The 26857-nt window shown below is 39.1% G+C and overlaps 1 protein-coding gene across 3 annotated transcripts in view; it reads left to right on the top strand.

Annotated features, from left to right (window-relative positions):
• The first annotated feature begins 941 nt into the window (after window positions 1–941).
• NR1H4 (nuclear receptor subfamily 1 group H member 4) overlaps window positions 942–26857 on the top strand; it is a 40878-nt gene continuing 14962 nt past the window's right edge. Inside the window, exons 1-4 of one of the 3 annotated variants that reach the window (XM_040594307.1) lie at window positions 942–1110; window positions 7029–7168; window positions 17241–17603; window positions 23672–23824. In XM_040594307.1, the coding sequence (XP_040450241.1) occupies window positions 7084–7168; window positions 17241–17603; window positions 23672–23824 (601 nt within the window). In that variant the 5' untranslated portion in view covers window positions 942–1110; window positions 7029–7083. Of the gene's footprint in view, window positions 1111–7028; window positions 7169–12742; window positions 12835–17240; window positions 17604–23671; window positions 23825–26857 lie in introns of those variants that run through there. The other 2 variants (XM_040594308.1, XM_040594310.1) reach the window with 2 other exon arrangements.

The following is a 26857-nucleotide window of genomic DNA, read 5'->3' on the forward strand; positions in this document are numbered from 1 at the left end:
TCTGGAGCAGGAGGTACAACTTGTGTCTCTGTGTATTCACTCTTGATCAGGCAGTGTAAATATGTAGAGAAGGACAGATAGCATATACCATGTGGCAGAAATGAACTTGCTTCCATGAGTGATGCTGCCAGCCATCCCCTCTGGCTGGAATTTGCCTCAATACCACTGCCAGAACAACTTATTCCCACTGGAAATGTTTAGCAATGCAAAACATGTTATTATCACCCTTGCTGTGTTGGTAGGATGTTGAAAAAGAACAGCCTGTGTTCATTTAATTTTAAATTCCTCTGCTGGGGATGTAGTGGTTCAAGGTCCCCTTTCTGTCAGTGGCAAGAGATCAGATTTTTCAGATGCAGTGTAGCCCACCCAGGATGCGATTCATCATCTACAGGTACCATTTTCTTCCTTTTGTGCCCCAAAGGTGAATGAGTCTACCAGGTTTAAAGTGAAGGGCCTCAGTTTCACGCCTGAGGTTTTGTGCCATAAGCCCAAATCAAAATGATGCAGTTTGTTAGTGTGGTTGGCAGATCCAGGAACCAAACTTCAATGTCCCCAAATCCCTGTGATGCTGTAATATATAGCCCGTTCTGCTTCAGTACTCTGTGTAATGCCCAGTTCCCCTAAAAAGTATAAACAATGGAAATACTTAAAAGTCAAGTATATGCCTTGAAATGACATCTTGGTTCCTTGGGTGGGAAAGACAAGGAGGCTGAGTGTTCAGAAAAATGTACATGTGCAAGAAAACTGTTATAATCAGCAACAAGGTACTATCACCTCACTATTCGAGCTAACTTCTCCCCTGCACCCAGCCAGAGTATTAATGAGCTTTTCAAGCATCTGCTGATGGACAAGTGGGATTTGCAGCATTTTAATACAGCCTATGTTTGGAGAGTTTCGCAAAGAAATAATTGTTAATGAGTAATCCTTGTCCATTAGGGCACTGAGCCAACGAGCCCAAGCTTTGATTCATTGTGTTATCACTACAGGCTTCTGTTAAACCTAAAAAACCCCAAACCAAAACAAAAATGTTCCTGTGTGAGAATCATTAGGATACTGAACTGAGTGCAGAACTCTTACATCCTGCCGTCTTCAGTCTTCCAGAAAAGAAGAGTAAGTAATAATTCCTTAAACTGATAGCTCTTGCTGTTGTGTAGTATAAAAGTGCTTTTCTCACCCGAATTATTTAATGGATATTAATGGATTTTTGACCAGAAAAAAAGGTTTTTAAAGCTAATATTTTATTGAAAAATAATATAAGGAGAAGTAATTTCATCTACAAAACTGGTGAGACAGCAGGAATTTCCCTTGGGAAAATGTTAAGATCATGACAAATAATGACAGTGTTGGAATTTGTCTGTAGAAAGTTGGCTTCTATGTCTGTGTGTCATTGGGAAAGAAAGTAAAACTGCGATACTGAGTCCTTCCTGCAATAAGACTATCTAGTTAATTATGTGCCGTCAGCTTTAAAATTGTACTGCTTTGTTAATTTTTTAATCCCTTTTAGGGACAAGAAATGTTTTAAATGTGATGAATGGGAGAAGAGAGGAAAATCCAGAAAGGGTATAGTTAGATTTGTTTTATGTAATTTCTTTGTTTGACAGCTTTGTGTACAGATTCCAGGTGCATCTTCCGAAGTCCAGGACTTTAGCACTCATTTCACATAACTAGCACAAGCAAAAGGTGCTTTCACATTTCAAGCTATTACCCTTTGAATCCATTGCCAGTTTTTAAGAAAATGTCCATTTATTCTGAGTGTTTCTGCTAGCCGTTTATCTTCAGAAAACTATCATTGTGGTGGGGCACATCTGGCTTTTGTTATTTTTAATTGCTATTGATTGTGTTACAGAGAACCTAGAGATCCAAAACTAGATCGGGATCCCACTAGGCTAGATTAGAGTCCAGGAAAAGGTTAAGAAAGGAGGGTTTGCAGTTTTATCAGGCAAGATGTAGAAAAAGATGCTGGAGAAAGGAAGACACAGAAAAATTATGTTCAGCAGGTCATCTCAGGGATAGCCAGAAACTTGCCTCACTGTTTTGAAGTTACTTGCCTACCTACAGAAATGCCATTGAGACTTGTGGTAGAGTTTTCAGTTCTGCTTGTGACTGAAAGATACTTAATTTTGTTTCAGAATTAATCTGTAAGAAAACCCTGGCTTTTTTTCTGTGTTCTGTGTCCTGTATCTCTTTGCTGCTCTGATTTCAAACACCATATTAAAAATATCTAAATAGTAAATTTCAAATGAACAGAATAGCACCAGTTCTGCTTCTGGTTCTCAGACATGCTCATATTGTTGCTTGTATTTTGCAACAGTTGCTGTGTAGCTGCCTGCGAGTGCCATGCATGCCAAAATGATTTGGCAGCAAAAGGCTAGAAACAAGGAGCACAAATCTTCCTAATGCTTTCATGTCTCTTTGATACACTTTAAAACAAACAAGCAAGCAAATAAAAAAAGCCTATCAAATAAGTGAGGCACTGCATTAAATATTCTATAAAAAGGCTATGAGGCCAGATCAAAATCCTGTGAACTAGACTGGAGTCTTCCGATTGATGTTAAGAGTGTTTGGATTAGGCCATAGATTAATGATTACTGAAATATCTCTTTGAGCAATTGGCGACCAGATGTGTAAAGACAATATTACGGGACAGGAGAAGGGAAATGCACCTCACTAATATTTCTGCAGATTTTTGCCTGTGCTTTGATATATCTTCCTTGACTAAGTAATTGAAATAGATTCAACCATTCTTCTTCTGAAGGTGAAATGCAATTAGACCATCATGGAGGTTTCCCGATGATCAAATGTATTTTTACTTTACTTGAAAGTATGAGGCTATGATGCTTTTGTCTTTTAGTGAGCTCAGTCGATTTTAGCTTTAATTATTTCATTAAGGGGCTTGGCTTTGCTTATGCGGAAGCCAGGGGAAACTTTACTGTTGACCATAGTAGGGTCACAGTGAGTCCACTGATAAGAGTCAACAATAAATCTGAAACCTATACTTACATGCGTATGCATATACATATATATTTGTACACTCCCATGAACATATATCCCATAAAAAAGCTGGATAAGCATGCACGCACATATATATATGGTGAAAGCGCAAGCCACATATATAGTAATACACATCTCCATTTTCTCAGTTAAACACAGAATACATAAACGTGCATTGATGGACTGTTCTGAAGTGTGCTAAAGGATACATATAAGAAAATGTCATGTAATTCATAGCTCTTAATATGCAACTGATGAAAATCTCCAGCAATTTGGCATATATTTTACTTTATACATACTAATCTCTTTTTCTTTGCTCTATGTTTTCGGCCTATGAAAATAATCTCAAAAAGTGATGGAGCAAAAAAAAGCTTTGTAATTTATCCTATATTGCTTAATTTCTCTTGAGGGGCTTTTATTTTGGAAAGCAATATTGATTTCCTGTGCGCTTATTGTCTTTATTCCAGCTTTTACCTATCTGATGCATTTTTTGTTACACCTCAGGATGGAGTATCAGTCAAGTTGGCTAAAGTAGTCTAGATTATCTTGATAGCAGTAGCTAAGAGATACACTTCATGTAAGGAAGCAAGCATGAGGTAGAAATACCTATGAGTGTTTTGTTATACCAAAAATGCCTGTGCTTATCAACAAGCTTTTCACTATCATGTGAAATCTGAATTAAGAGAGTGTTTGCCAATCCTAGTTCATGTAGATGAATTTATTCTGGAAGCTGAGATGACATAGCTTTATTACCAGCCAAAAAAAAACCACTTCAGACCCTCTGTCTTTGGAAGGAATACTTCTGTTAAGAGGTTCTGTGCACAGGTGCAGCAGGTGGCACCCTTTGTCATCTGGCCATGTTGCTAGCAATTTGGGTGCCTCTGTATGGCTGCTGGGTGCAACTGTCCCACTGGCCAGAGCAATGCTTCTGCTCCGTGGCAGATGGGGGGAGGTGTTGTGGGACTGTCTCTTTGAAAGTGAAGTCCACTGTGATGGCTTGCAACACTGACTTATGGTGACCTATACTGTTTCCCAGAACTGAACAACGTGTGGAATAAGCGGTGCTTAAATGTTCTATATTGTGTACCTGGGTAGGTCTGAAGGCTGGAAATCAGCAGCTGCTGCTTTTATATACTGGTGAAATTAATTGTATAAATCTAATATAGGATAGATAGATCACAGTAGACTGGATTCAGGGGCAAACCAGAGCAAAATGTCAATCAGTATTTAATGAGGACTTTGGAGTTCAGGCAAATTTAAATTAGCAAAGCTACATGTAATGGAAAATATAATTCCAGCCTTTTTAATGGTGATCATGTCTTGTGCTGTGCAGAAATCCCCAGAATACGGGATTAATTTCTTCCATGACATCCAGTAAATGGTCTGTATCAGCTAAGCCTATTAAAGAAAATGAAATATTAGAAAAGGTGGGACCTGTAAAAGCTTCATGAACATTTGACTTGAACTGAATCCATCCACATCAAAACTAATGTGGCAGGAGAGGTAGACTTACAAAACCTGTAGTGTCCTAGCTGACTGGGAGGTTATGACAGGTGTATCCTCAGGGTTCTTACTATAAACAAGGCAGTATTAATAGCACCATTTGGGTTGGTTTTTTTTGGTGAATAATAGATTCTAATAAGTCTGTCTTGAGGTGAGGTTATCTAATGACACGTTAAAAGATGGAATAGCCTCAAAAAAAACAAGAAAAGAGTTTATAGACATTTCAAAAAGACTATAAAAACACAGACACTATATTAGCTTGTTTGCTTTCTCATTTTTTTGCAGCACAGACTAGACAGATGCAGGGTATATAGCTTACAAGCTAAGAAGCTATGTGTTGAAAGTACGACCATATACTGGCAGTCTAACAAAATACTTAACAATGGATGTCATTTTGGGACTGTCTTTAAAGTGCCTTGATATAACAACAACATTCCCTAAGAAGATGAGTTCTAGGCTCTGTATGAATGTACAGAAATTCACAATCCCAATGCTGATGTTAGCTGTTGCAGCATTAGCTTCTCTTATAGGGTCTGAGGAGGAAACATGAGAAGTGGTAGTAGCAGTAGTAGTGATGGAACATGATCTTGAATTCTGGCTGCAGGGAGAACTAATCCTTCAAGGAACCGCAGGGGCTGCATACCCGTGGACTGTAGGGATACCGTGTACATGAAGGGATTGGGTGTAAGGAGAGGGTGGAGGTGGCCTCACCTCAGTTCTTCAGCAAGAAAATGCAGAGAAACGTTCAGGAGCCCTCTGAAGACACCTGATTTTGATGTTTCTTTTACTAGCCGTTATAGGGTCCTGACTGTGCTGCTGTCTTCTCCCATCACAGAACCCTTGTAATGGGCTGTAAGAGGAATCCTCTCTTAAGGGTCTGTGGTGGGCAGTCCCCAAGAAAAGTGGTGGTCAGGAACCATAAGACCTGGGCAGCCCTGGGCAGCCCCACCTCCCGAGTCCAGCAGACACCTTCCGCAGCAAATGCCGTGGTGAGGCAGCAAAATGGTTGGAAGTAGATGTGGGCCTGCTGGGGTGGCTGGGCTGGTTGCCAAGCCCCATCCCAAGATATGAGGAGTTTTTTGCTGTAGCTAAACTATGTTCCTGTGCTTGATTTGAGTCTGTGTGTTTATGTCTTATTTGCCACAAGAACAAATCTGCTCTGTGATACAAGTAGCTTTTGACATTTCTGAGTGAACTGTTTAAATTATCTGTGGGCAGACATTTCAAATGCATCTGTCTAATTAGAGGGCCTTTGTTTATGCTAAGAAAGAACTTAATGAATCCTTACGGACAAATCTGAATATAATTACACAGTGCGCTTGCTACCTTCACAAGCTACTTCCCAGCCTGCTCAGCACTGTGGCCTCCTGCTGCATTCACGTTTTTGTCAGATGACTTCACTTCTGCTTGAGAAACATGCTGAGCCCTTACTGGGAAGCAGCTTAGGCTGTAACTCTCAAACACTTTCAGTGAGTGGAAATGCAGCCCCAGGGATGGGCCCATGGGAATAAAACTGAATAAAACATTGAGACTATAAAACAAAGCAAAAAAGATTTCTGTCAACTCTATGCAGAATCCTCCTGGTGTCTGCATAAATGCTTGAGACAGCTCCTTGTTGGAGCTGTATGTTCTCCCACTGCTGATGGTCCTGCCTCAAATGCTGTCGAGTTGCCCTATCCCACACACATGACCCAGACCTGGGCAAGGGACCCTCTTGCATGCCTTGCTCCTGGATGCAGTACTGCTCTAGCTATAGCCTCCACTCAAGTAGGAGGCAATGACAGGTCTCTTACCTCTTATTTAATAGCCTAGCAGTTAGAGTGGGAAGAAGACCTGGGTAAAGTGCCACTGTCAAGCTCAGCAGGTGAAAGCTGCTCCAGCTGACCTGCTAGGAAAACCTGCTAGTGAGCAGGCACAAGCATCTCCCAGCCTCCCCAAGCAAAAGTTATGCAGCTGCTTGAGACCAGAAAGTGAGTGCGTGAGTGAGCCTGGTGATTAGACCAAAGCTTTTCTTTCTGTGTTTGTCACCATTTATCTTGTTCAGACAGTAATTACTGAAGGCAAGATAAGGAGCCAGTTGCTGGAAATTAAACTCAAGTTTCCCAGCTTGGTTCTTTTGACCTAACCATAAACTTATACTTTTTCAGCAAGCGAGAGCAATGAAATGATGAAAGGGTAATGAAAAAATAATGCAAACTGGTATTCCCTGGAAGGGGGACTGGGCAGCATGACCTCAGCAGGTCAGGACAGTGCTTCAGTCTGTGAATATTTGAATAAGGTTGAGTATAAACTGCATAAACTGCCATTAGCTTTAAATGAACAGCAGAAGGACAGCAAATAAAATACACCACAGCAAGGAAAAAACAAACAGACTAAATGCAGCATTTTATTTAAAGGCTGAATTAGGTATTGTAACTTCAAGCCAATGTTTGTTATGGTAAATATTGAAACAACCTCCTGAATCCTGCCTTATAATAGATACACAAGAGTTATTTATCTTGTTTTGAATACTCCTTTTGCTTTGTATCTTCCAGGGTCTCCTTTCAACCTATTTTTTAATTAGCATATTCATACTGAACTGAAGAATAAATGGGATCTGAAATGAATTTAATAGGACATCACCAGCTACCCACTGGGGATGGATTTGCTCTTGCTGAGGGTCCTCATTTGTTTGGTAAGTCATGAAATTAGGTTACAATAACAAGCTATCCTTTACTTGGAAACCTAGGAGAAATCTCAAGTGAAGTCCATGTGGTTGACATGTGCTAACCTTCTTGAATCTTCAGCACTTACAGAAGGAATAACAAATAAATAGTCTGTGGTGTTAACGTAATCCTGCACGCTGTTGCTTTCATTACTGCTCATAGCAGAGCTTGTAGGCTGTTTTTTATAACGCTATTCTAATACCTGAAACCATGCAGCAAAGACAGACCTTTGTATGTAGGCTGGAGGTTATCTTCATGTGAGTCATTTAAATCAAGCAGAGCAGACATATTTTCAGTTAATTTGTAATAAAATTATACTGCAATGTATTTGAATTGCCACATTATACAAATTTAAGAAAGTAATTTCACCTAAATGAAAGCCATTGTCTTATTGAGACCATTAAAAACATATGCTATTAACTTCAATCCACAAGGAAATTTATAGTGCAGGCTGGAAAATTCTCCTTGCTCTAGTTCCGCTGAATTTCTCAAGGCTAAGCACGGGTTTCTTAATGAATTAAGAATTCTTGGTCAATATTTTATAAGCATGGGGAAACTGTCTTCTGTTATACGTACTACTGAGAAAGAAAAAAGCCCACAGAATAATACAATTTTTTAGTCGTCTGGCAGCAGAGGGGGACCTTTGCTGAGTAACGTGATACATTCAGGGCCTCACACACAATACAGACCCCCCCAGAAAGCTGCAACGCTTCAGAAGTTTCCAGTCCAAATAAGACCAGAATTCTCTCTTTGAGTACTGGAAAAATTGAAAACATTTCAGTTTCATCTATCTGAAACACGAATAATGGCTTGGGCATGGAGGCACTCTGACACATGGAGTCACTCGTGTTGCAGAGCTTTTAGAAGTCGAGAGCATCTCCAAATCAGACCGCTTCCAGTGTCCTGACTCCATACAGCTAAACTAAAGCACTATCAGTAATGATAAGCAAACCCCACTGCATTACTGCGTGTTACTTGTTTTAATTTTTTCCCCAAAATGTGTTGGGTTTTGATAAGAAAAATGTTTTTGCAGGTGTTAAAAAAAAGTATCTGTGAATAGCTAAAACACTTCCTTGCTGCCTGTTAATCTAATGCCAAGCTATACAAAGAGGAGAATGGTGTTCAAGTCTAGAGTGCCAAATTTTATATCCAGTCATCCCTTTAAAAGTCCTGCATAACTGAACTACTTCAGGTATTTGTCAAGAAGATTTTTCTCCAGTGTCTTTTTCACTAATTATTTCATTATTTTTAAAGAGTAATGATTGTAGCTTCAAAACACAAGGAAGCACGTTAATGTAAAATACTTTCTCTCCACACTGAAATCTTACTCAGAAATTGTGAGGTCTTCAGAAGAGGGATTGTGTCTCCCATTATAGGTATTCAGAGCTTAGCACAATGGAGATTTAATTCAAACTGATGTTTCTGTAACAGAAAGAAATAATATATTAAGGGTCTGAATCAGGGCTCCCATTAGGAAGGAGACTTGGCACTCTTGCTGTGTTTCAGTTAAGCTGACTTCTGTTTTGTATGGCCGCTTGGTCCTGTTCTGTGGGATGTTACTCAAGTCTCACAAATGAATTCTTTACAAATTTGGTATCTTGCTTTTATAGCTGAAAAAACCCCAAACATCAGAAATAATACGCAACTAACTCCACAGAGAAAGTTATTCATTGTGCAAATATGACTCCATCTCTTCAAAATTCTTGTAGGAAATGGTTTTGCCTATCAATTTTATTTTTGTAAACTAATTGCAATTTTTTTGATGTTCAGTTTTGTCAGGTAGGCTTATGAACTCAAGGAAACAGCTAGAAAGCTTTTTTTAAATGACCCTTAGAATATATTTCTTGCAGGACTTCTCATACAGCTCTGACGTATTACAAGTGAGAAACTGCTGGCTTACAAACATCAGCCTTTATAAAAAACAGTCTCCTTTTTCAAAGATGCATACTTACATTCTGTAAAAAACCTTGGAAATATATTATCTTTTCATTATGCTTCACTCAGTCTATGGGGAGAGTGTTCTTGGACCTTCAGTGCATCTCCAAATATTAGCACCAGGTCCAGGTGTCTCAAAAGAGATGTTGCCAATTGTGAGTTGCTTGTGCTGTGAGCCTCATCACCATGGTAATTTCAGGGCACTTCTACATACTCACCCTCAAGATTTCTAGTTGCAGCAGGTTTCAGAAGAGCTTAAAGAAAAAAAAATGTTTTCTGCCTTTCAGTAGTTGGAAATTGCATGTTGCTATTTTAACAGTATGTGTCTAAGGCAAAGTATCTCTTTATGTCTTTGGCGTTAGTGTGTTTTAACTGTAGTTTTCCACTTCTGTAGTTATGTGTCTCTGGAAAAAGGGGTCCAAAATGAAAATGACAAAGGATCTTTAACCCAGCAGAAGTGAGGGTCCTTTTCTTCTACCTTGTCTTCCTGGAAATCTGCTTCTATTTTTTTTGTGTTGCTACTCAGGTGATTTAGAAACATCCTAGACCTCTTTACAGAAAATATCTTTTTTGAAGAAGTGGCCAAACCCATATGCATTATACAATACATCCTCTATAGCATCTGCATGCAAGATCAACCTTTTCTTCCTTGCAGTTCTGGTATTCCCAGTGAAGGAAAACTCTTGATGACAAGAAATCCCAGAGGTGCATGGGTCTCCTTTAAGACCTGTTCTCTTAAAATACTCCTCTTCCTCAGTCAAGCCCTGCTTGTTGGGTTGTTGGTTTTTGTTGTTGTTTGTGGTTTGTTTTTATGCGAGCCTCACTGAACTGAACAGGGCCAGCTATGTGAAGGCTAGTCCAGTTTCATACCCTGAACTAAGAGAAAGTGACACACCTAGCAATCTGCATTTTTGAACCTCTGTAATTTAGGACAGAAATCCTGGTCTCCTTTGAACCCTCTGGGAGCTTTGTAGCACGCTTCAGAACAATTAATTTATTCTGTGGACACTTCTACCGTGACAGATATAGACTGATCTGAGCTCCTCCGCTTTGCTCCAAATTGGACACAAGCTGTGACCTAGAAGGTGCTGAGGTGCATTAGCAGAGCACTGTGCTGGTGCTGACAAGCCTTGCCTGAAGGCTTGGCAATTCAGTTGGGACAGCAAGAATGTTGCAAAAGGCATTTGATAACATCTTTCAATTGCCCTTGAAAGTTTTTTATATTAAAGCCAACGTGCTAAATACCAATATCTCCATTATCTTACTTCTTCCATTGGTTATCACCTGCCCTTTTTTACAAGGGACTGAACTAATTTTCAGACACCAAAAATGTCTCCTTCATATTTTAAATGTGGAAGGTAAGCTAATGTATTTGTATGGCATCTAAAATATATACAGCATTTGACTGTCATTTATGTGATAAGTAGCACACCTTTAAAGTAATAGTCCCATTCTATTTTCTGTGGAAGAACCTTAGCTAGGAGTTATATTAAGTGTGAAACTTCAGCTATCAGAGATGGAATTATTTCTAAGAACCCTGAAAGATAGATCAGTATTATTATATGTTTAATTTGAATAAAGACCTGGTTTAAGTATTTTTTGATGGCCTGACAATGGTTTCTTTTAATGTGACATCAAAATATAATAAGAAATGCCATTATCCATTGTAAATGTCCCTAGATGAGAAAGAAGTGTGTGGGGTGAATGAGTACTCGTAAAAGCTGTATTGAAATGGATGAGGAAGAAATCAACAAAAAATGATGCTTAATAAAGGGGAAAAGTAATGTATCTAAACTTGTCTTAAATATTTGACAATGTAAGAACAATAAAATACCACTGAAAATTAGAACAGTGCCTAAGATGAGCTTAAACAGCTGCCTCCTCTTAGATAAATTTATATTTGTTCTTGTTATGCTTTCTTTTTAAAAAAAAAAAAAAAAAGTAGTAGGATCAAGTGTCCAAACTGATTAAACAGCTTCAAGATCATAAGATATGTTAAATAACTATTTGTCTATCACCACCTGGAAGATGATGTAACATCTGGCTTCATCCCTGCAGGGAAGATAATTAGGCCCATAACAGATCCCCAAACCAAAAGGTAACAAACCAACACAAATTAAAACAGAAAATCATGTGTGTATGTATAATAATTATGAAAAGAGCCAAACCAAACAGAGTGACAATCTGGGAAAAACATGTAATGAGAAGGCCAAGTTGGATGGAGCTTTGAGCAATCTGGTCTAGTGGAAGGTGTCCCTGCCCGTGGTAGGGGGGTTGGAACTAAAAGGTCTTTAAGGTCCAACCCAAACTATTCTATGATTGAGAAGGAATGCAGATGAACAGGGCTCTGAGGATGAAGGTTGTACCACAGAGCAAGGCAAAACCAAAATGCATTTGTGCCATGCTTTCTTTTGTGCATGTGTGAGTCATTTGTGGATCTTGGCCCAGAAAGGAGACTTTTTTTGTGAAATAAGGGGAACCTTGCAGTCTGGGACTTGATTCTCTGCCTATCTACTTCCACATGTGATCCTCAGACATACTTATGGTCACAAATCTGATGTTGGGTTTTAGTGGCTCATCCACAGTGCTAAATGAAAGAGGCTGAAGACTGAAAGAGGCACGGTACTCTTGACTGCCAGTCTTGACACTACTTGACTCTGCTCTGATCTTGTTCTGGGGGTCTGGATTGCTTTAGCAGGTGCCTTTAAGATATAGGCTTACTCCAGGGACTGTTTCCAAAAAGGCAGCATGGACAAGACTGCTGTAGGTTTGGGTCCTTTTAACCCTGCACTGGTCCCTAACACTGTATCAGCGGGGTTTGTATCTTCATGCCTTAGCTGTCATCAAACCGAGGTATGCCACACAATCTTCTGACTTCATGCTGTCCCAGTAGTGCTGCGTTGGCATCCAGCACAGGCCTTCACAACGTTACAGATACTTTGAACTGAAATGCCATATACTAATAATATCTGAGAGCCACAGGGAGGCTACGTGGGCCCAGAAAAGTACGTTCAGCAACAGACTATGTAGTTCAGATGCATCCTGCCCAGTCTAGAGTTAGTTACCCCTAAGCTGTGTAGATGAGAATCGATCCCTGACGTTTGGCCTTGGGGCAAGGACATATCTCTGGCACTCTTCTATCTTGTCATACAGACGTGTTTGGTATGGCCTGAGCACTTTGACCTCCTTTTGAGAATAGAACATTTCTGTGCTTAAAAACCATCTGTAAATCCAGTCAGCTAAAAAGTGTTTCTTGTGATATTGAAGCACTTATTCTATTGCACAGAATCACCTGACGTTACTAAATAGTTATTTATAAAAAAAAATGTTGCAAATCACAATAGGTACAAAATTACAATAGCTAGGCTACTTGGCAGCATCCCCTTGAATGGTAACTAAATTTTATCCAGGTAAATCCATACTGGGAATGGACATTGCTATTGTTTCAGAAATTTACAAACAAGGTTCTCTGTAATGAAGTTAATAAGTAAACTATATAACCCCTGGCCTGTGTCATTCCTCTGCTAATCTTGAAGAAAGTTCTCATAGTACAGAAGTCAACGGGATACAAACAAAGCAGAATTAAAAAGTTTTATTTATATAAGGGAGGGGAAAAGAAAAAGACAGGGAAAGGAGGACTAAAGGTACCTTAAAGAGAGTATTTTTCTTCAAGAAATGGTCAGACTGAAGACAGCCTAAGGTAGGATATTGTTGTGTTCTCGCTTGGATGTGTTTGCCGTCTTCTTTTTGCATTCTAGCCTGAAACTGTAGAGTGCTAGGAGGTTGTTTAAACCAAGTGATCTTTGAAGGTCTGCAAATAATTTGTTTGGAATTAAAAGAGGATTTCATTAATGGTTATGCTATGGCTTCCAAATTATTTAATCCTGAATCTTGTTCTTATTTCTTCAAGTTCTTTCATGAATATCCTATGGAGAGCCACAGGTTCATATTTTAAACCTGCTCAGATTTATTTCTCTTCAATTACATTTAGCTTAGTGCAACAATAAATTTTACATTAAAATCTGATCTGATTGTAATTTCTGTAATATTCTGAATAAAAACAACTTCCATCTGCTTATAACCTCGGTATAATTCTGCAAACTGAAACCACTTTCTTCAGTTCCAGCAAGGAAAATTCCCTTTCATTTCTATGAGTGGTTAAGCCTACATAAAATATTTTTTCAAGTTTTATGTAAAATATTCTGTGTAAAATTTGAAGGAACAAAAGCCAAACTCCCTGGTGAGTTTGTTAAAAATGTTATTGTGGAAAAATATATGTAAATGATGACCACATCCATGTGAAGGTTTCATTTTGATATTAGTAAGCTTTCCAGATTTCTGTAACATGTTTTTCATTGAAAAACTTTTATTTGCAAGACATAATCTAGAAGGTGTACAGCTATAAGTAACATCATATTTGTGTGTGCTTAAGTAGTCTTTCTTTAAAAATGTAGAAGGTATGTCTCTGTAACGAAAACCAGATAAACATTTCAAAATAATTAAGGCCACACAAACATAAAATATTGCTGTATTCCAGTGAGGTTGTTTCTGATTTCACTTTCACTGCATATGCCACTGCAAATCCTGGGATTTCAGTGGGCTGGCTCGTGCTTTACAATGGCATGAGACCAGCCCAGCTCTGACTTCTACTAATATATATCTGGATAAAAGCATATGTACATTCTGGTTGGAAAGATAAGATTAGTTTTCTTTTATGATAAGAAACTATTTACTGTTTGGTCTGAACTTGCGTGTACTTTGCAAAGCATAGTTCCAAAAATCAGTGTGGTTTTCAAACATCATACAGGACACAGTAGTGCAACATACACCTCTGAAAACAGACCCCTTCAGCTTTTGTTGGAAGCCTCAGGCACACAGAGAGCTTGGAAACAAAGGTCAGACCATGTTTTTTCGATCAGGTCATAGAAATACTTTGTCCCAATAATTTCAAGGCATCTAGTTTCTATTTCAACTTCATAATTTGTTTCATTTTTTTAAGAAAATATTTCAGAGTAAAAGGGCATTTCAACTAAAAAAATGAAACAGTTTCATTTTGAGATCACCTCTTTGGAACACCTGTACAGTTTTAAACAATTATTTTTAGATCATTAATGCTTTGAAGCAGAGCATTTCCAGCAATGTTTAAGTCTAGACTCATTGACAATTTCGTAGAAAAAATTGAAATTGACAACTGGTTTTGATCTGATCTGAGTAGAGAATGGTGTCTCACTGAGTCAGCCCAAGCTGGCTGATTTCTAAGGATGAAATACAGATACACACAAAGCCCCTCAAACAGGTCTACTTAAAAAAAAAAAAACACCAAAAAAGAGAAAAATACTCTTTAAGGTAAAGTGGGCAAACCTACATAGTTACAACCTAATTATCCTTAAAAATCAGTCTGGTCTCCATAACTAGTATCCAAGCACTTCCAGGAGTTTTATCTGTAAATCTGTTTTACATAAAACAAGACCATGTTCTCTCAGTCTGTCTTGACCCTGCCTGTTCTTAATTTTTCCTTGCGCTGCTGTGAGCATGGACTCAATTTAGTGGAATTAGTTAACTGTGTGCCTTACACAGAAGGAAGAAGGCAATATAGGTTGGTTGGTTTTTTCCCCCCCATATTTAACTTCATACATTAAGACTCCCATTTTTTGGTTTCCTCCAGAAGCAGAGTAGAATTAAGGGTTGTGAAGGTGTTTCTAATCATCTGTAACCCAAATGGATCTACAGTAGTTTAAATAGACACCCAATATTATCACAAGATGTGTTGCAGTTCTTTAGCAGCCCTGAGTTTTTTAACAAGCTCTGTGATTATTTTTTTACTGTGGAAGAAGTGTTGCCTTCTCTTCTTGCTCTTTCAGAGACCCAAGTGGTTCAGGAGGCTGGTATAGAGCTTTCGTGGAATTTCCTTGGATGGCATGAAGTTAAAAATCTGGAGTTTCTTTCTTTTCATTTTGGGATCGTGCCATTTTCCTTTAGCAAACTTAATCAACTCAGTGATTACTAACTATCAAATGACAGCTTTAGGTCTCCATAGTGAACAGATTCCTTTCCAAAGAGAGACTGAATGATTTGTAAAATGATTGTGTATCTCACAATTAACACCAGGTTTTGTACCTGAATTACCTTGCCCAGTCTTAATGACCAGCAGTCTCAACAAACCATAGATATAATTAAAAAAAGGGCACTCGATCATTAAACCTGCAGCAAACAATAAAGGTCAGCATCAAATAATTGCTGTCTTCACCCTTTGCATGCTTTGTCACTGCTGCAGCTGACAGGTATCAGTGACAGTTTGCGTTCCGTGTATGAAGCTGTAAATTCACTTCCAGGCTCTTCCACAGAGTCCCCAGATGCGTCTCTTTTGTCTCAGGTCTCTGTATGTCTATGCTGTTTATTTAAAGGGCATAAACAGGTCTGGGGAGGGCCTTCTGCTACTCTGCTTATGCTAGTGTAGTAGTCAGGTCCCTGGCCTCTGCTGGAGCAACTAAATGCAACCATAATTAAATTTAGTGTTAATAATAAGTGGCACCATCATTCTCATTTGGTTTTGTGTCATGTTTTTACAGACATAGGTCTTACTGCTTATTCTTGAACTGGGACCTCAACATTTGCTCTTGGCAAAGACGGGCTGTGGACAATACAGCAACCACACACACTCGAAACAGTTGTATGTCTTTTGCGGCATGGTAAAGTAGGAAGGGCAGAAGGCTGTAAAGTAAGAGTGTGAGACCTTGAAAGTGAAAAAGTAGGTGAAATTAAGAGATTAGCTTCTGGCACCAACTGAAGTGAGACAAAGGAGAAGGAAGAATCCACTGCTATAGATTTTAATTATCTTTGTCAGTACAGATGTTCCCTCCTCTTAACTGTTAGCATTTCTTCATTGTTTCTGATTTTTCTGAAGTGTGGAAGACTTGCCAGGGAACCAATATGATGTTAGCAAAAAAGTTTTTAGAGCACTTCTGAAGTACTGTTAAATAATGGTCACCAACAAACATTAACCTGTGATTTCCATGTAAGTACTGTTTTTGACCCCAACAGGAGTCAGCATCATCCTGGAAATACACACTGTTTTTCTCAGGTTCTCTTCTTGAAACTAATGAAGGAATTGTGTCAGTGTTTTCATGATGTGGCTCTCTCCAACAGCAAATAGGAAGTAGTTTGTAAATAATTTTTAAATTACGCTTTTCAGCTGTTTGACATGGGCTTGATTTTAATTACACCAGGGACTGCTAGATGTTGTAGTACAGAAAAAAAAATGAGACTTGTTTGCATTTTAAAACCTGCTATTTAATGGGAAAAGTTAAAGTACTGGGTTGATACCAACAGGAAAGTTTGCCATTTCTTGCAGCACTGCCAGGTTCGTTGTTGGCTCAGTGGTGAACAGTGCTGGCTTACAGAGGTGCTTCATATGAGAACCGCACAACTGCACAGAGTGGCACACACTTATAAGGGCTGGGAACCAGGCTGCAGATGCTGGCTGGGTGGCCACTGGAGGCTGGATGGTCAGAAGAACCTGTTTGACCAGTTATATTAGGGCTATCTTCCGTATTCTTTCATGGTAACCTCATTTTCACCTTACAGGCTTTTCCTGAAGCTTCACTTCTTGTCATCTTTCCCCGGTGCAGTTTTTCCCTATCATGATGTATTCATTCAGAATCAAATAGAAATTAGTGTAATGATTGAGTCTTGATCTAACTTTCACCAACGCCATAGGAATTCTGGGGTTTGTTTGGATTGTTTTTATTCTGCTGTGAGACCTGTTTTGGGTTGCTAGCTTCTCTGCAGTGTGGATTGTTCTTCCTTGTAAACTGAACATTTATATGATTAGCTCCATGGTATTTTTCAAGATTTTTTTAATGTAAGTGCTAGTGCTAGACATTACCACCAATATTAAAGGAGTGGCTGAAAATTGGTTATGTTACTTTTAAAATATCTTGTAATGTGTTTGTGTAACACCAGGACCATAGCAAATCTGAGCTCAGATAATGCAATCTTTATAATTATGCCTTGTTTTTAAGATAGATGTCTGGAGGTGGAAACCTCTCTGATAACTATAGTTTCACGGTAGTAATAGAAATTGTTTCTTGTGTTATCATTTTCCAGGTGTCCTTTCAGAGCCAATGAATTCTCCAGTGCAAGAGGCAGATGTGTCACCTTACGCACAGTACAACAGTGTGCCATTTCCCCAAGTTCAGCCTCAGATTTCATCACCACCTTACTACTCCAACGTAGGCTTCTACCCTCCACAGCATGAGGAATGGTATTCCCCCGGGATGTACGAGCTCAGAAGAATACCCTCAGAGACCTTTTTCACAAGGGAGACGGAGATAACAGACATCCCTGCAGCCAAAAAGCCTAGACTCAGTCACTCCACGGGAAGAGTGAAAGGAGAAGAGCTCTGTGTGGTCTGTGGTGACAAAGCCTCTGGGTACCACTACAATGCACTTACTTGCGAAGGATGCAAAGGTAGGATGAAATCAATTACGGAATACAATTCACCTAATAAGCACAGCAGTTTCTGAATATTTTTTCTTTCCTATTAATTGTATCTGAGCCATTAAGCATTTTAGAGATTTACATTTGGTTCTAGCGTACACGGTTCTGTAGTTTTCCCCAAGACAGATTGGCAGCATCTTGCACTGTTGTCCTGTTATTTATAGAGCACAGTCAGTCAACCTATGGCTCTTGAGCCACCATTAGCTCTTGGTAAGCTGAACAGCTTCCATGTGGGGGCCTGGCAGCCTGCCTCTGCTTGGAGGCTGTTTGTGCCAGTCTCTGCCTGTGGAAGTTGTGTGGTTTAACCCCAGCTGGCAACTAAGCACCATGCTCACTCCCCCTGGTGGGATTGGGGAAAGAATCAGAAGAGTAATAAAAGTGAGAAAATTCATGGGCTGAGATAAAGACAGTTTAGTAAGTAAAGCAACAGCTGTGCATGCAAGCAAAGCAAAACAAGGAATTCATTCACCACTTCCCATGGGCAGGGAGGTGTCCAGCCATCTCCAGGACAGCAGGGCTCCATCATGCGTAATGGTTACTTGGGAAGACAAATGCCAATACTGTGAACATCCTCCCCTTCCTTCTTCCCCCAGCTCTATATGCTGAGCATGACATCATAATAGAGTATGGAATATCCCTTTGGTCAGTTGGGGTCGGCAGTCCCGGCTGTGCCCCCTCCCAGCTTCTTGTGCCCCCCAGCTGCTGGCGGGTGAGGTGGGGTGAGAGGCAGAACAGGCCTGGGCTCTGTGTAAGCCCTGCTCAGCAGCAACTAAAACATCCCTGTGTGTCAGCACTGTTTCCAGCACAAATCCAAAATGTGGCCCCATGCTAGCTGCTGTGAAGGAAGTTAACACTATCCCAGCCAAAACCAGCACTGGAAGGAACCAGACCCACGGAGCCCCTGGGGGTCAGGCTGCCCTAGAGATCGGCTGCAAGCCAGCCCAGGTGCCTCCTGCAGCGCGCACTGCGAGTGAAAGCTGCCAGCTCCGTCTGCAGGCTGCTCCCAGGGAATCTTTTTTTCTCAGCTCCCAAAGGTCACGGTAGGTGTGTTGTGTTCAGGTTTGTGAAATGAAAGAATGTATAATTCTAGACTTCTAGGAATAGCCTCTATCCCTAGGGAGGGAGCTTCTTGAGGAAACAGACGGTACCTGGCTTCTTAAAAGAACAGTATTCACAAGTTGGTGTCACGATAAATGGGATACAGAAAATCATTGCCGTTATTGGAAACGTGCTTGCCAGATATTTTAGCAGAGAAGGTTATGCTGATGGAATAACTGTTATACCTAAAGAAGGTTACCCTATGACAGAACTGAGGTACATTATAGAAAGAAAAATAATGGCCCAGTTTTTCATTCTATTCTGTGAATAAATATTTCATTATCATTTCTGTTCTATGGATAAAGGCTAAAGCACAGACATTACTGAAGCACTAAAATACCTTAATGTGGAACTCACGGTCACTGAAAGTAGCCTTTGAACTAATCTGGGGCTTTTGCTTTATCTATTACAAATTCATCTCTGAGGGCACAGAAGACCACACTGGTCAACCACTCTAAAGACAAATAGAGTCAAGGGTCATATAGTCCTTCTCAATAATTCCAATAAATATGAGGTTTGTTTCTTTCTGCCGTCTGTATGAATAGTCTCAAAGTCAAAAAACATGAATTAACTCATATGAATATTGTCATTATAAACCAGATTAAATTCAAATTTAGTGTGAAGATTCCAAGTAATGACACAGTTACTCTGTTAAGAAGCTATTACTACTCTTTCTTAATTTCATTATTAAATTTCTTAGCAATTTTTCAAATACTTCCAATTATGAACTATGGAATTTGTCAAGAATGTTTCTGGGAGAGAGGTTAAAACCACCAGGTAAATACTCAGGTTGAAACCCATGGTGAAAGGAAATACATGTTCATCTCTCTGTTGATCCAGTTTGAATCACTCTATGTAACCATTATTTTACTGCTTTATTGGGACAATTTATTTTATGTTTTTGCTCTGTTTCATGACTGCAACATCAATTACGAAGAATAGTACCCTTGATCAAACATCATAAAAATTGAATTATTTAAAGGTAATGCATTCTGTTTCCACAATAAACTTCAGAGGTGATTAAAATACCAGCTGATTCAGTAAAAAGATGTGCTGAGGACAGCAATTCTGTTTGACAATGTGAAGGGGATACTATGTTTTCTAGACCTCTAATCGTTTATGTGTATCTGTGGTATTTTTCACTTGAGTATACATTACCCTTAAAGCATAGTGACCAAAACTGAGCTCAGAACTTCAGTTATGCTCTTAGTGCAGTAGAATTACTTCACGTCTCACAACCAAGTATGAGATTAGCTCTTCTTTTTGGCAACAAGACTGTTAATCCATGCTCAATGTGTGTCCAAAATAATATGCAGATCCCTTTCTGCAGGACTAGTGCTCACCTTGCAGCACCCCAGCTCCATTGATGCCGTGGACATTCTTATCCAAAGGGGGAGGATTTGCACATATTTTTATGAGATTCAGTCCCCTGGGATGAATATGTTATTTATTTTTTTGTCATTTCTTTCTTGGGTAATGCATTCAGTGACACCCTCTATTCTTTTTGGTTTTCTTTCTTGGGCAGAAGGAAAAATATTAAGATCTTACTTACCATTCCTCCTGAGAATATTAATCTAAACATATGAGCAGGAGTATACACTTCTATGTATATTTTTTTTAATACATTACCATTCATTAACAAATAAGTATGAAATAATTCATTAATATTTTACATATTATGCAAAAGCAGATTAAACAAAGCATTTTCTCTCATACAACATTTGCCTGTGGTATTATTAAAAATAATAATAATAATGAAAGCTTCCTTGAGGTTTCTCTCACCTCAAATATATCACTTTAGAAAGTGCTGCCTTGATTAACAATAATAACATCACAATTGCTGTTCATAAAGAATGAGGCAGTTCAGGAATTGTTACAGTATAGGGAGCAGTATACTGTGCTTTAAAACCCGATGCTGTAGAGGGCATTTCTGAGACAACCTCTGCAGACAGACATAGAAGATTTTTTGGTATAGCCTCAGCTTGTATAGCGATACTGGGCTTTAAGGGCCATTTTCAAAAGTCGCAGCACAAATGTGACATAGTATTGCACTTGTTCAATAAAGCCAAAGAATAAATTCTGCTAGGGGAAAAGTTAGTTGTGAATTCCCTCTGCGCAGGCTAGTAGCATTAATTTTTTTCCAGCCTTCAAACCACTCCTGTAATTGATGTATCTCATGCCAGACTGAGAATACTTCTTGCAAAGAAGGAAAGAAGGGTCCCGCTTTAACCTTCTCCTCACACTGACACCCACCGCGTGGGTGTGGAGGGAGGGAATGCTGGAGCACGTCTTGATAGTCTGACAGAGCAGAGCAGGTGCTTTGTTAGCAATTGTGTATTTCAAAAACTTTTAAACTGAAAAACTCAAAGCAGTTGGCCATCAGGATGGCAGGCAGAGATATTTACAGAGCCTTCATCTACGCTTTTAACAGCTGTCCTCCTTCAACTTTCATAATTTCTATAAGAAAAATCAGCATCAGTAACATCTGAGCAGCTCTAGCCATAATTAATCATATTCATGACTAGCTTAGAGAACAAAGCAAATTCAACATTCTCAGCTTTTTGTAATTTGGCAAGATCTGATAGAAGTTAGACTGTGCCAAAAAAACTTTAGCTTTTGGGGCTACCCCTTCATTAGTTTAATAGACGACATTTCTGATTTACCTCTGAATTTTTGTAAAACTTCTGGTATAGAAGGTTACATATAAAATATTTCAGGCAGTTTAAGTTCATTTTGAATTATTAGTGAGTAATATATATAGAAATTCCATTCATACTGAAAAGCTAATTTCAAAATTAATCATGAAGTCTGTTGAAGAAGACAATGATTCAAGAGACACTTCATGATAAAACTGAAGCAAGAATAGGATTAAAACTACTTTTCCAAAAAAATTATTTCACTTTTCATTTCACATCATTTCACTCATTCAAACACTTTGTTATTAACAGAAAATATTTGACTGCTTGCATTTTTTTGGTTCCTAGCTTTTGCATCCATATTTTGGCATTTTTCTTTCATATTTTTACATACTTCAGAAGAATTATTTACTAAAGCTCTTTTTCTTTGTTTCTCCATGAAAAAGCGAATGCACACCTTGTGGGTAGGGTGAGTTATGAAGTCATCAATTGGACTTATAATGTTATAAATATTTGTGCAGAGCTTTTCAACATCTACTACTCATTAATATGTGTTACAATTTACAAGATTCAAATTTAACAAATAAAATTCATAAATTACGTAAAGCAGATGCAGTTGCCTTTAACTGACACTGAAAACATAACTGCTCAAATCCAGGCCTTATTCTCCCTTCCCTGGCCAGTAAATGGTAATGTATTAAACATCATGTGAATGATGAATAAAAATAATGCCTGGGGCTGCTGGAGGTTCTAAGCAATCTGCATTTCAAAAGAGACTGATGCCAGTCAACTGTATTTATCTGAAAAGCAGCCAATAAAACAGACAGCATGGAACAGATTTCAAGCAGGAATTACAGCAGATTCAGAGAAATGCCAGACTTTTTGTTACCAGATAGCGGAATTGTTTTACTGGTAGCTACACATTGGTGCTTGGGAGAGATTATGCAATTATAAAAACATGGGCCAATGGCAAAATCATCACGTCATCTGTTATCCTGCCTAGATTCAGGGGGACAGTATCTTAGCTGAACACATTCTGAAAACACACAGAAAAATCCTGCAACTGACAAAAATTCATATTCACATCGGCCTTGTGATTTGAGTATGGAAGACTGGGTCATATCTGGTGCCTCTCTTAGTCCATCAAAATGCCAGGCTGGAAAACGATGGTGGTTTTACTGTGCCAGCCAGTGGCAATAAGAAAGCAAAAGCTTTGTAAATAGCTCTGATTAATGTAAATTTACACATAGCTCTAGTTGGAAATGCACCACAAGTCAGTGATGTGCCAGCAGGAGCTTCCAGGAGTCTATTTCAGAAACCTGCTGTTGGATGTGGAGGAGAACTGATTCCCTCTGTAGCTGATGCTAGTCTCTGCCATATCAAGGACAACGTGAAAAGATTGTGATGGCACAGTAAGTTGCACTAAAAATTCAGGAAATATTCAAGTCATCATTGGCAGCAACAACTCTGTTGTTTTGTGATGACCCTTATTCAATTGCAGTTAATATCTTGAGCATGCCACGTTTGCCCACGGTGCCGCTCAGAGGTGTGCTAGGCAGCAGCCAAATAGGAGATTTGGACGGACTGAGCAAAGGTCTTCTCAATTTCTTGTATCAGTAGCTGTTTGCAGTTGCCACTCTGTAGTTTTGGAGTGACTTTAGTAATGTTACCAGTAGAACTGCCTGTGTAGGTGAAATTAGGTGACTCCTTAACTCATCAGGTGGATAATATTTAGTGAATGAGGCTGGAGTATCTTGTAAACAGCGAAGGAGGCCACATGTACAACAGGTGGGTACAATGTAGCTTTCTTATTAAACTTGGGGGTGGGCAAGCAGACCAGTATGTGGAGCTTCTGCGGCTCCCAGGAACTGAGGGAATGGTGACGAGTTACTCAGCTCTCTTTCTGCACATCCTGTACCTCAAGAGACTTAACAGATTCATGCTTTTTTCACCAGCTGTTTATATGATATCACCCTACAGCTCGAGTGCTGGTGTTCACCCTGCTTCTGCCAGGTTTCAGATTTGGGCCTGATTTTTCTCAACATCCGCAGTTCTAGGACCTTACCTTGGGCTAATGCCTAATGTTTGGGCCCATCATTTATCATGTTGATTTATTAAATTATATGACTTTGATACTGTTGTCAACATAAATATAAGGAATATAGCAATCTAAGCACTGAAAGAAACAGTGCAGTAGAAAATCTGTCATTCAGAAAACCCAATGAAGACAGAGGTGCTCTTCAACTTGATTGCTTTGCTGCTTTGAGAGTTTTCTTTTATCTGTGTCGCTGCTGTGTTGTGCAGGGTTCTTCAGAAGAAGCATCACAAAAAACGCAGTGTACAAGTGTAAAAATGGAGGCAACTGTGAGATGGACATGTACATGAGAAGAAAATGCCAGGAGTGCCGTCTAAGGAAATGCAAGCAAATGGGCATGTTGGCTGAATGTATGTATACAGGTATTTGCATCATATAGTCAGTGTGCCTCAAATACTGTATTTATTCATTTAGGCTGGTTTTAATAATAAATCTATGAAAGATATCATCTGGCAGGTGGAAGGTGCATGAAAGATGCTGCTGCGTCTGTGTATCAAATCCTGTTGAAAAAGGCAAATGTGCACTTACAAGCAATGGGATTTAGTTGGCGGTCGGGGCACAGAGGTGTAAGAGTTGAGCAAATGTTAAGGAAGGGCTGTCCTGCACTAGATGACAGCCATTAGAACAGAAAGGAAAAGCAGGCATCAGGGGAAGTGAGTCTATGGGAGATTCCCCAGGAGCAAGGAGTTTGCAGTGTTGTGGGAGCCAGAGCAGGAAAGTCCTGGTGCTTCCCTTAGCTACTCTTTCTGGGGCTCTCCCTGTCAAGTTATTGTTAGCCAAGTCCAAATTTTGGCATTCAAACAATGTAATTTTCAAGAAAAGAGGAGGACTGCTGCTAGCAGGAAGTTTCAGTGGACTTGCCAAGTGTATGTTCCCAGACCTCACCCAGCAATCACACAAAGCCTGCTAAGGGCTAGCCCTTTATTATAGTCTCATTAGCTCTTCTTGTGGCACTATAGATTTTCCTGCCTTGCATACAGGCACATAGGTAGAACTGTATCCAGAAATAAATCTGATAGACTTTATAATATGTCATATTAAAGTGAATTTTCTATTCAGACCGACAGCATATAAACTTCATTGAGCTTCACATTGCATAACTTAGAATAACAGGTATATTGGAGGGCAACTTTAAACACATTTAAAATTCCATTTTGACAGAAAATGTTGTTAGATCCATTATTTTTGCAAGCTCGCTCCTGAAAACCATCTGTAAACATCTGCTCTTCTGCCTTCCACGAACCGAGCTACAATTTATTTTTCTTGATGGCTCCAATCATTTTAGCATACACATATGTGTGAAACCAATTTAGGTTCATACAGGAAATTAATCTACTTGGAATTTTTAATATACTTCTATCCCTCAATCTGATCAGAAGATGCTATATTAACTGTTGGTTTTGTGAGAAACAATAAGCTCCATCAATATCTGGAATGCATTGCCAGCATAATGTAATTAATCTTTCATTCTGCAAATTGAACAGGCTACAAAGATCCCGAGATATGACATATTCTCATGCAATACGTAAATATATGAGCAGACGCCACCACTGTGATGACAGCACTCAATGTGTCTGTAAGTGTCAGAGGATAACAGCTCGTCTGTGATGGTGATTCCAGATACATTGTTCCAAAATTTTGAGGGTTCAAAATAGCCTGAGCGGCTCAGTACAACAAAAAACAACCAATCACCCAAAAACCCCCCAAAAATAGGTCAGTGTAAGTAATACTGACTGGGCTCACATGAAACTTTTAAGCTGGCCTATCGTTTTCACAAACTGGCATATGTGAAATAAAAGCCAGTGAGTGCTACTGCCATCTGATTCTCTCTCTCTGCAACGGAAACACTGGGCAGCTCGTGTTGCTCATGACTTAACCATAAGCATGCTCTAATGCACTGCAATGAGGATGTTTGGCAAGGTACAGTTTAATGGCTTTTAAGTAGGAGTATGCTGTATAATTGCTTTTAGTTCAAGGCAATTCAGGACAGTAAAACACAAAGCTTCTAGTAATATAGAGCATTTGTTCAGAAAAAAAATATACTAGGAAATAAAAGGTTGCCTTGATCTTTGTTTCACCTACTCATTTTGTAGGATTGTAATTGCAAGCTCTGTGGATTCTTCTCTCCTTCTACACAAGGAGGTAAAGCCTTATAAATATTTATGGCATGGCTACACAACAATCCTACTCCTGCCCTTTATACACAATCCACAGACAGATCAAAATTACTAACCATCAGTTTCAGTCATTTGTTGTCATTTTGATACAAACTTCAAGTTTCTTGGGTGAAATATCTACCTAGGGAAGACCCAGGTTCTGCCACTCTTCCTGGAAGGCAAAACCCATTTAATACCCATCAAAACCTAGCTATCTCTGAGGTAAAAAGCAAAGTCCTGTCTCTCACATCAGTTTTTCAGCTAACTAAAATGGAGCTGGAATAAGATGTCGAGGTACTACTCAGTAGCAGGAGGCGTGAGAAAAATCTGTCTTACTGCTTAAGGCAATTGTCAACCAGATTTTTCCTAGGAAGGTAGTAGACCGGACCCTAAGCTGGTAGAAAACAGTACAAGCCCATTAACACTGCCAAAGGATGCACTGAATAATTTAGAAAAAGAAATCTATGATGCTGAATGGCAGCAGAAATTACATGGCTCGATACCAATTATTATCTCCATCGTTCCTATTCCCCCCTTTCAAGGTATTATTTGCAGGTCTTATTTTAGTCATGTAAATTTCCTCTTCTCTCAGCAGTTCAGGTAGGTTATTTTATATAGTGCTTAAACAGGAAATTAAAAACATTCACAATGATATTCACTGTTTTCATGGTATCTTCCTCCACCATCATATACTCACTGAATGAGCCTCTTTTCCTGCTCCATAGTTTCAAAGGTGAAGAATGAGAAGGATACTTAAAAGAAGATAAAAAAAAAAAAAAAAAAAAAAAAAAAAAAGAACAAATGATAAAGAAGCAAAAAAGCCCTGTGATGATACGTTTATTTTTAGATGGGTACTTAGATGTTTACTTTTTCATTTGTGCTTTCTGGCTGTCTTCCACAGGTAGTGTAGGGTACCTATTGTCCCTTTCTTTTGTTAGCACAAGCAAATTGCTAGTTTTTATAACATCCACACAAGAATGCTCCCTGGTTCAAAGTACTGAAATGTAGTCTAGAACACCCCACACACCCCCAAATGCAAAAATCCTTTCATTAGGGCGAGTGAAACTCTACAATAAAACCAGGGCTTTTTTCAGTCCTCTAATACAATAAAATGCAAAATAGCAAGACCAACCAGGTAACATTTAAAATAAATAGATTTTAAAGGTACATTTGCCAGCCTGAATTAATTCTGAGCCTGCATTTTCAGCAGTTGGTCTATCCATATCATGACACTGTAAT

Source organism: Falco naumanni, chromosome 5 (assembly GCF_017639655.2).
Source record: "Falco naumanni isolate bFalNau1 chromosome 5, bFalNau1.pat, whole genome shotgun sequence".
In the NCBI taxonomy this organism is placed as follows: Eukaryota; Metazoa; Chordata; class Aves; order Falconiformes; family Falconidae; genus Falco; species Falco naumanni.